This window comes from Bemisia tabaci, chromosome 7 (assembly GCF_918797505.1).
Source record: "Bemisia tabaci chromosome 7, PGI_BMITA_v3".
Lineage (NCBI taxonomy): Eukaryota > Metazoa > Arthropoda > Insecta > Hemiptera > Aleyrodidae > Bemisia > Bemisia tabaci.
In genome coordinates this window covers 29,615,305-29,625,474 of record NC_092799.1, presented here as the reverse complement: position 1 = coordinate 29,625,474, position 10,170 = coordinate 29,615,305, and the positions used below count along the sequence as shown (strand labels likewise).

The window sequence follows — 10,170 nt, the reverse complement described above, 5'->3', positions numbered from 1 at the left end:
CTTGCGCGAATTCAACTGGACATGAGAGATGTTTAGTCAAAAAGTCAATAATTCGGAGGGTGATAACATGAATTTGCAGACAGAACTGATCCAGGATATGATTCAGGATCTGCTCAACAAAAATGTGATTGGAGACGAAGCTCTTCATCATCTCAAGCAAGATCAGATGAAGACTTATGAGCCAAACATGATAATGGATCTGAGGCATCATCAGGCAAGTCAGTCAATTATTTTACAATTACACACGTCTTGAGGAGGAATCTATATCTATCTAAATAAATAAATAAAAAATAAATGGATCTCTCTCTACCAAAAAAACAGTGTTCATTAAGTATATTAAGGAATTGAAGAAAACAGTACTTAGTTTCCTGACACGGATCCTGTTTTATAAGATTGATGCACCTCGAGTTCATCCCTCATTTCAAAACTTTGTGCCACTCATGTCTCATGAATTTCTTCTTTTCCAAATCTATTCTCACATCGATAGCTAAACTGCGAAACCTTGTATCCTCCGTTTCCGACATTGCAAACTTCCAGTCATACTTCATATTTTTTTTTGAAAAACTAGGCAACATATAAAAATTCTTGATTTTTCCTCTTTGTTGGCAGCAGAATGTTTTGAATGAATTTCAAGCTATACCTTAATGTTGGCTTGTTTCTGTTTGAAAAAATTAAATAGGAACAGAAACTTTGAAACGACACGACATGATTTCGCACTTTGGCCGTCGATATGTAGCTTTCGAACATATTTGAAAGAGGATTCAGAAATTAAGTTGTTGCTGAATTTTGACAACACTTCCTTAATAACATTGGCTGTTCAGTCTTCTCCAAAGTATAAAGTAGTGGAAGTTAAATTTGAAATAGTAATGTGTCAGGTTAAATATTTGACCGATTTGACTGATTTCAGATCAGAGAAGAGCATAAATTGAATCAAGTGAAAAATCAGATCCAAGAGGAGGCAAGGAGGTAAATCATACTACTTACCCTATTTGACTTGCATACAAGATATATCAATTCCACCACATACCGGCTTGTCAGGTTTTGAATCTTTAGACAATTCTGAAGAGACATTATCCACTAAGGTCTACAAAGAGATGGTCTGTCACCCTTCAAATTCCAAATCAGTGGAAATAAATAATTTTTTACAAGCCGGAAAGGCATGCTCATTTGATGTTGTATCCTTTTCAAATTGTTCAGTGGGAAATTTTTTTCCTTGTCAACTTTACGATAATTAAGCGTTTATATTTTAGAGCTTTTTGAGCTGCGGATATAATCTGAGAACATATAAAAATTAGCAAAGAAAATTGTGATCCAGCCAATCTTTGTTTCAGTATCGGTGAATTTTTATTTTCATATTACTTAATACATTACTTATTATTACTTATTACATTAACTTCATTTTTTGACAATGTATCCTTGGTTCAGTTTGTCTGTTATGCCAATTTTTGGTTCTGCTAATTTTTACATTTTTATCTAAGACTACTGCATGTTCACAGGTTGATACAAAATGAGGAACAAACAGAGAAGGAACGGGTCAAAGAACTACGCCTGGTCAACAGAGAGATACTAAAATTTCAAAAACGACTTGAGACAGAGCACAAGAAACTCATAAACGACTACAATTGGCACCGATGTACAACAAAAAAGATATGGACAGTCAACGGTAACAAAGCTGCAGACCCAGTGATGATGGTAACAGCTGATAAAATACGAACTGACGACTTAAATGTTGGAAAAGATCTACATCTAGAGGAGTTTTCTGATGTGCGAACGCTGAAAGTTTCAGAGTTCCACCACGAGGAACTTGAATGCGAACAGGGTAATAGAAACTTTATTGAGGTTTTAATTAGAAAAACACCTGGAAAAATTGAATCTAACAATAGAGGTGTAAATACTGATTTCAATTGTGACACAAAAAATACACGTGAAGATGTACAGCTATCTGAAGGAGAATACAAAATAATGAACAGAGTTTGGATCCAGTGGATGAAGTTCGTTCAGCAAAAAAAAAATAATTCCAATCAAACTCTAGAAAATGAGACACACCTTGATTACGCAGAGCAAGGCACTAACATGACTACTTCTAAAGAAGAAGGAGAACCTAGAATTCCATTATATGATTATGATGCAAGCTCAATTTGTGAAAGTAGACAAAAAGTTGAGGCTTTAGAAGATGAGATGTGTGATGAGGATGAGGAGAACTGCGCGAATGAATATTTTTTCATGCTATTTGAGCAAAAACGTGCTAATTTTACTTTGCGCAGATTTTTCAGAAAATGGAAAAATTGGACACTACAAAAACGCGAACTGGAACACCTGCAAGCTGAAAGGCAACAACGAGAGGAAAAAATCAGGAAGTACATAGAGCTGATTGCAACGAAACAAAAAACAGTTAGCGAAGTGAAGTCCAAGCCTAGTCCTAGTTTGGAAAGCAGTTTTCTTACAGACATGTCTGATTTCTCAGACAGTGGTTCAAAAGTTTCAGCATCCAGTAAAAGCACAAATTATGGAGAAAAATACAAACACCGGTTCCAAGCGCAGAAATCCATCATAGCATCACAAAAGTCCAAAATTGAAGACCAGAATAAAATTATCGAGGATCTAAAATCCCTGCAACTGAGGCTAGAGGCTGAAATGTCCCAGCGAGAATCTAGTCAGAACCTTAAAGCCACTTTACAGAATTTTGATCCACGCCACAAAAGTAAAAGTGCATTTGTACAAAGGGCGTTAAGTTCTGACAGTGGTTATAGAAGCATTGATCACACAAGCGACAACAATTCTGTAGAACATGACAACTCGGAAGAACATACAGAGAAAAAATCTGTGGCTTCAGAAATGGTGCGAAGAATGGAGAAGCGAAATGCTGAGCGGAAACTGAAAATGCAGGCAGCACAGGAGCGTAGGAGGCAACTAGAGGAGGAAAAGTTACGCAAGGCGATTGAAGAGGAGGAGATGAAACAGAGGCGAGAAATAGAGGCAAAACAAAAGAAAATTGAAGAAATAAGAGAAAAACAGCGGCTCGAAAGGGAGAGGGCAGAGGAGCAAATCAGAGAGCGGGAGATCTTCCACCAGAACTGTCAGATTGCGGAGGAGTCCAATAGGAGGAGACTTTTGACCAAGGGTCTCCGCAAACTCCACTACAATGTGCTCACCATAAAACGAGATTCATTCATTGCTGATGATAGCTACAAAATGAAATTAAAGCAAAGATGTTTCCGCACTTGGAGGCGCAATGTTAAACAAACTGTTGCTATGAAAATTACTGAAGCAGAGCTGTTTTATGATCAATGTTTAAAACGAAAAGCTTTTCAACAAATTTTTGAGGTGAGCAAAGTCCCTTCCTACCTTCGACCTACCATTACCCTTCAAAAAATTTTCTCAGGAGCTAAAATCTAAAAAATTACGAGGGAATTTGATTCTCTCATGATAAAAAGTTTAGTAGGAATCCACAGGTGAAAGCAGGCAGGGGGGATTTTTTAGATTGACATCACTTGAAGTTGTAGGATGCTTTAGCTCAACTTTTGTAAGGAAAAAAAAGAAAGAAAAAAAAAACATTAATAAAGACTCACTTTTAGTTTTCAAGGGACAATTTTTTCAAAGATATCACTCAAAGGATTGAGCATGCAATTATTCTTTGTTTTTAGAAATGGTTTTTCGAGATTGTCTAAAATTACAAGAGGATTGCATTTTGCAAAAAGGAACCAAGAGCATTCCAATGTTGCTAGGATTGTGCAACTTACATTCCTTGCAATAAAATTACTGAAATCTTGCAAAAAATTAAATTTACAAGGGTAATTTTGGTCTTGAATTTATAATTTATTGAGAGGAAAGATAAAACTTGTTTAGATGATCAGTTAATATTTGCTTGATAAAGAAATTGTACAATCTGATCATGTTTCCTTTTTTCTCGTTTTTCACCAATGTTTTTTTAGATCTATAAAGACTACATTCAGAAGTCACAAGCAGCAGATGATATGTATGACATGAAAGTTCAGAGTAAATATTTCAAACGATGGTACGACATTTCATGCCAGGCTTATTTGAAGATGCAAGAGAAGATGAAAGTAGCAGCCAACTTCCATGACAGGTAACACGATAATACTCAAACAGACTCAATTACCACTCAAAAGTGAGACTTGCAATGTAAGTGAAGAGAAAAACTTTCTCTCAATTCACTGTTGAGATGCAGGAGGAAATAAATGATCTAGTGTTATGACTGTGGTCACAGCTGACACCACAGATACACTCGAGTATACTTGACTGAATCAAAGGGCTTAAAAAATTAATTGAATAGAATTAGGAGGAAGCTCATGAGGAATGGCGGTTTTGATGCACTCCTAACCTCCGGCAAAAATTATTCCCACCTGACAAAGAGCTACATAAACATTGTAAAAACTACATTGCATGGGCTTCTTCATCGCATTATTATCTTGACATCTCTATTCTTAAAGTGTGAGGCAATTTTTCAGTGGTATAAGTGAGAATGTTGCTAAACGAACATTTCAAGAAATGTTACAAACAGATGGGAGATGTACAATTTGAGACTCTCTTCTAATTTAGATTTAACTTGAATGAAATTCTGGAAATCGAATATTTAAAACAAAAAATTGAAACAAAGTAACTATGGAATTTCAAGGGAGAAAAAAATCCTGGCAGATTTAAGTAGATGGATAAGTATTTCTATCTTGCAACAATTTTTTCTTGAGGACAATGTATTTGCTCAACTTTTTCTAAAAAGTTGGCTGCAAAAAATAACTGTTTTATGATACTTGATAATAGTACCTTCAAGCTCATAAAAGCCTTATACTGTGTTGAGTTCATGCAATAGCTTGTTTCAATCTGTTGTAGGCGTATTGTGAGAAGCAACTTTAATCAATGGAAAAAGCTTCCGAAAATTATGTTTGAGGAGCGCGGTCGTGAGAAACGACTCCGAGCACTACGAGAGCGTGTTCAAGAGCTCATTCCGGATTATTGTCCAGTGCCATTTGAAAATGAAGACTAAAGAGAAATCAAAAAAGAACAATTCTATTTTTTTAAAAACTTGTATTTTTTAGCCTTTTAGGTTTGAAAATGGTAACAAATTAATTTTAAGTTAACAATCACAAGCGTTTACTATCATGACAAAGGCAAATTAAAAGATCTTCCCCCAATTTTTAAAAGTAGAATATAAAGCAATTTGACTGGACGGACGCAATATTTTAAAGTTAGGACTTGATTATGATCAAAATGATATATATTCAATTTAATACATGAAAATTCGGGAGGAATTCTGATTTTTTTGTTTAGATCAAGATGGTTGTTATGGATAAGTGCAAAGAATCACCTAAAATAAGTTAACAAATTGAAAGAGAAAAAAATGAGATTTCGTTGCATTAAATGTACTTGACTACTTTATTGCATTGGATAAGTACCTTTGTTGCATTGAAATTCTGCTTCTCTTTCTTCTAATTTTTTTAATCCTTTGGTCGCAAATAACTCTTCACCCTTGTTTTGAGGTTATATCGTCATGATCGTCATCATCTTAGTTTAGAAAAAAAAAATCGAAGTTTTTTGGAAACTAATTTTTGTGCCTATCCTAATTCATGCGAGCATTAAAGCCAGCTCAACCACATCCAGACCGTTAGGCGTACTCCCCAGAAATGATTGTCATCTTTGTCACAAAATAAACCATGATGTAAATCTGGATGTAAAAAATTGGCGATAAATTCACCAAAAATTAAACTGATCTGTTGGTGTCACATTGCTGAGGTGTACACCTAGAGAGTGTCATCTTGTGAGGGTAAGCTAGTTTTACCAAAAATTTATCACAGGTCACATTAAGTACAAACAAATTTTCATGAGACATCTCAAGAAAAATACAAAAATGAAATACAAACTAAGTCTTCCTACAAATAATGTAAGAAGCTAGTGCACCCAGCCCTTCTCATGATAATCTTATTTTAAAATATCGAAAAGGAGACAGTGATAAGTATAATAGTTACTTAATGTTAAAGAATACAAGTTATACCTATGTACATCAATCAAAATGTTTAAATTTCAGACCAATCAGAGAATGAAAAGACTGAGTTCAGATTTTACTATCTTTTTATAAATACACAGCTTTTCAATAAGTTGCCTACTTTTTTCCCTCCTTTGAAATACTTTGGATTTGACTCTTGGAAAGCTTTGATATCTCAGAATTTGCGATACAAAGCCAGTTTAAATGAACGAGGCCTGGCTTAAGGAAATATTCCGATGATGAAATGCCCTACTCAGTAAAAATTATAGGGAAAAAAAGAGGGACTAAAAATACTGTAAATGTGGAGAGATCAATCGTTGCACTTGCTGGCAATAGGTTTTGATGCTTATACATGTTAATAAGTCAACAAGTAGTCTCCTTTCAATGCACAAGAGACAAAAACAGGTTGGGAGTTAGGAGGGGAACAGAGCCTCAATATTTATTGTAAGTTTGAAAGGAATGAGAAAGTATTAATGGAAAAATTTTCTCTATACATAATGAGCATTCCTATACGATAAACTCAACCGACTCAAGCTGATTTCAAACTTATTACTTTTACCTCTAAGTAAGAAAAACATTCTTAAAGCAGGAAAAAACTTAGTTAAATGTATGCATAAAAGTAAAAAAGTGGCAGAGGGATAGTAAACGTTAAAGTTTGAAATGGGCCAGGGACGAAATTTTGTCTTTACTTAGTTTCCAATGGCTGAAATGATTACTTTTAAAGAAAAATGGGAATGTTGATATACTATAAAAACAGAGGATTTGGGTCCCTGTAGAGACAATAAACCTAAATACATGCTTGATTTTCAATGAAAAATACTAGAGAGGAAAAATAAGGGACCTAATAAATTAATTGTTACTGGTTTACTTACAACTTGGATCGAGAGGATATGTTATTGATTGCTTCTTTTATGACATTCAGCGGATTTGCACAGCAAGAGAGAAGAAACCTATAGGTCAACAAGACTTTGACTTAGATCAGCATCCGAAAGATTCAGTCTGTTACTTAAACCTGGACAGAAAGTGAAAATTTTTGGTAAGATGAAAGTATCATCAGCCTAATCAAGCACAGAGGAAGTACAGAAGGGAGTAAATAAAAAAAGATGGGTCTGAGAAGCATTAACATGTCTGAAAATACTACACACACAATGAAATAAATTGTGAATTAAATTTGGAAGAGCAAGACAAGAATGAAGAATTTGAAAAAGCATTCGCACAATTGTTGGAAAATAGCCAGTATAAAAACATTAATATAGGGTTACCTTAACAGGAAATGTTGGTCGAACAATACTAGCTACTAGCTAGTACAGAATGTTTAAAATGGTTAAGATTTTTTTGAAAACTTAGTAAAATATTTGTTTCACACACAGGGGCAGAATATCTCATCATTAGGTCATACCTGAAGCAATTCCCTACGATGAAATACTTTCCTTACATGATCTCTGCTTGATGAAGATGTAGTATACATCTTCAAATGCAGATAAGACAAAATGCAAGGATTTTAGTTGGGATATGTTCTTTTTTTCTCAAAAAATTAAATCCTTTTTTTTCCACTTCAAATATCCTTGAGGGAATAGTTACACACTTACAATTTCTGAAGTCCCATCCCCCTCAGTCCCTAATCAAGCCAGTCCCAAGCAACCATTGTTAGTCTTTGGCCAGAAATAAAAAAAAATACACATCACGACATCCTGATTTGATTACCTGTAAGTCTGTTTGCTGTGGAAGGCGCAGACTTGATGAGGAATAAGAAGTCCTTCACAAGGGTATAAACTGTGATGCATGTTAAGAGTAAAGAATATATGCCACTAGCAAAACAAAATGCAACCCTGAAAAAAAGAAACATGAATGCTTTATTTTTCAGAGAAAATAAGAGAAAAGAAAAAAAAAACACTCTCTCTTCCTCAGAGGAGGGAGAGAAAGAGGCTGTAAATAGCTCCATAGACAAACTTTAAAACCTTGTGCGTTATCATAGACTTTTAAAATTTCCTTTCCTCTTTCAGTTTTTCAAATAGAGAGATAAAACCTACATATTTTTTAGAAATTGCTTAGATTAAGGTAAGACTAGAAATCTTTAACACTGCAATTAGAGATGTGTTGTTTTTTAGTCTTGCTAGTGATATGGTGAGACATATGCCCTAAAGATGAATGTTTTCCTAACCTACCAGGTAAGGAGAGATACAATAATGGAAAAAAGAAACTTTTTAGCAAGTCCCATAAGCTTTTCTATCATCCGAAATTCAAGGAGGCACTCTGAGAAAGTTTTCAGAACTTTGGTTGACTGTCATTTAGAAACACAGGTACTTCCCAAGAAATCGTACTTCTTTGGTAAAACACCAAGAACTTGGCTTTTGATCCAAACAGAATACATCATCCACTTATATAATAAACTTAAGAGCTACTTACGACAAATCATAATAGACATCACTGCAATCATCTGGAAAATAGATATCAATCCCAGCTATCGAGAATAACAGGTGATAATGACAAGCAGAAATGATGATGAGGTACGTATAGAAAAACAGTCCACATGCCAGCAAACTGAGACCTATGATATAGAAGTCAAAATTCTTAGAGCTGATATGACAGTCAAGCCTGGAAAAAAACCAAAAAAACCCAGTCATTTCAGAGGTTGAGAGGAAGCTTTAATGGCTTTAAAAAGCATGCCTAAATACTATCATTCCACTTGTTCTACTTTCTGAGCTTGAGGGTCGTCAATACTTTTCTTTTTTTTTCTTATGATGAGAAGGATTCATTGATTTCACCAAGCAAAAACTATACTCTAAAACTGATTCAGAGACATTTGCGCTCCTAATTTAATATCAGTTTATCTGCCTTTGGTAATTGTTTTTCAATGCTCAATGATGATTTGACATTTGAATTCAGAATGAAGTTTTCAATCAATTCTTCAGTGAAGGAGACTGCAGTCTCACTTTCCAGCTACAAAGTATCTTGTTGCCTAGGGCTCATCTCCAGGAATTGTACTCAGGTCTTTGTTCCTTGTTCATAAGATAATAACAACATGCACTCTAATTTGATACAACTGCAAATTGCCAACCAATGGATTTCTCCTAGTGGGTTAGTCAATCAGTGTACAAAAATCTGATCAGCTGTGCTCCAAACCTTAGTAAAAGTGAGTCAGCCTGATGTCAAACTATGTTTAGTCTGACGTCAGGCTGACTCACTTTTACTAGGGAAGGCCTTCGATAAGTTAAGATAAGGCATTTCCATAAGAAATGCTCATGATGTTTCCGTGAGGTGGAATATCACTCACCATTGACAGTACTGTTGTTTTGAAAACGTTAAAGCTTTGCAGAAATAACAGCGTGTTGTTTTGCAGAAAGGTAGCATGCCAAAAAATGGACACGGATCAGGTGTCAAACTGGACCATTTCCGACTTGCACTTTCTGTATCGATGTTTTCCCCAGGAAGAAGAGCACTGCAATTACTTTTGGTGCAAGGAGAAGACTGACATATTTGAGAGCTTAAAAACTTGGAATAAATAAGACAGTAAAGGGCTAAAGATATCAGTGATAGGAATAAAAAATTCTCGCTGGAATCTGTCAAAAGTAAAGGACTAACAACAAATTCAAAATTGATTAGAATGTAAATGATAGACGTAATGAACCAAATGAAGAAAAATGGTACTGTCCTATTCAGTCTATTAACAACACAAGTGGTGTAATAGAGGCACAAAGATATGGTCGAGAAAATTACCACTGAAGAGATCAGACCGTGTGCAGCAAAAAGTATTAAAACCGGAGTTAAAATGCTAGAAAGAACTGAGTCGAACAATATTCGTTTGTACCCGGTGAAGCACGGCATGTCAGAGAATCTTTGTCTCAATTGAAATAAGTTGAAAAACAAAAGAATTTTACATAGATTTCGAAACCACCTTGGTTATTCATCATTGGATCAACATCATCAGTCTGGCCATGAAAGTACATGAATTATCATCATCAACGCAGAAATTGCTAAGATTAAAGATGAATGAGTAGCAAAAACACTAAAAATGCTGGAATGGTATTGATAACCAAGCTCTAGAGCACTAAGACTTAAAAAACAGAGAAATATGTTCTTTTCAAACAAAATCACTGTGCACCGTGTAGATAACAGATTACAGATAACCTCAAAATGTAAACATTAAAACCAAAACATTTGAATATCCTTGC

General features: G+C 34.9%; 2 protein-coding genes across 2 annotated transcripts; one reads left to right on the top strand and one right to left on the bottom strand.

Annotated features, from left to right (window-relative positions):
* The first annotated feature begins 279 nt into the window (after positions 1–279).
* Positions 280–5,229, top strand: LOC109042711 (uncharacterized). Its single transcript, XM_072302593.1, has 4 exons — positions 280–966; positions 1,497–3,324; positions 3,933–4,087; positions 4,849–5,229. The coding sequence occupies exons 2-4, from the start codon at positions 1,687–1,689 to the stop codon at positions 5,000–5,002; spliced, it is 1,947 nt and encodes a 648-aa protein (XP_072158694.1). The 5' UTR covers positions 280–966; positions 1,497–1,686; the 3' UTR covers positions 5,003–5,229.
* A 1,375-nt stretch (positions 5,230–6,604) lies between these two features.
* GABPI (zinc finger DHHC-type palmitoyltransferase GABPI) lies at positions 6,605–10,130 on the bottom strand. Its single transcript, XM_019059622.2, has 4 exons — positions 9,273–10,130; positions 8,405–8,593; positions 7,703–7,827; positions 6,605–7,010 (listed from the first exon to the last, which is right to left on the bottom strand). Exons 1-4 carry the CDS (start codon positions 9,821–9,823, stop codon positions 6,949–6,951), a joined length of 927 nt encoding a protein of 308 aa, XP_018915167.2. The 5' UTR covers positions 9,824–10,130; the 3' UTR covers positions 6,605–6,948.
* Positions 10,131–10,170: the final 40 nt, after the last annotated feature.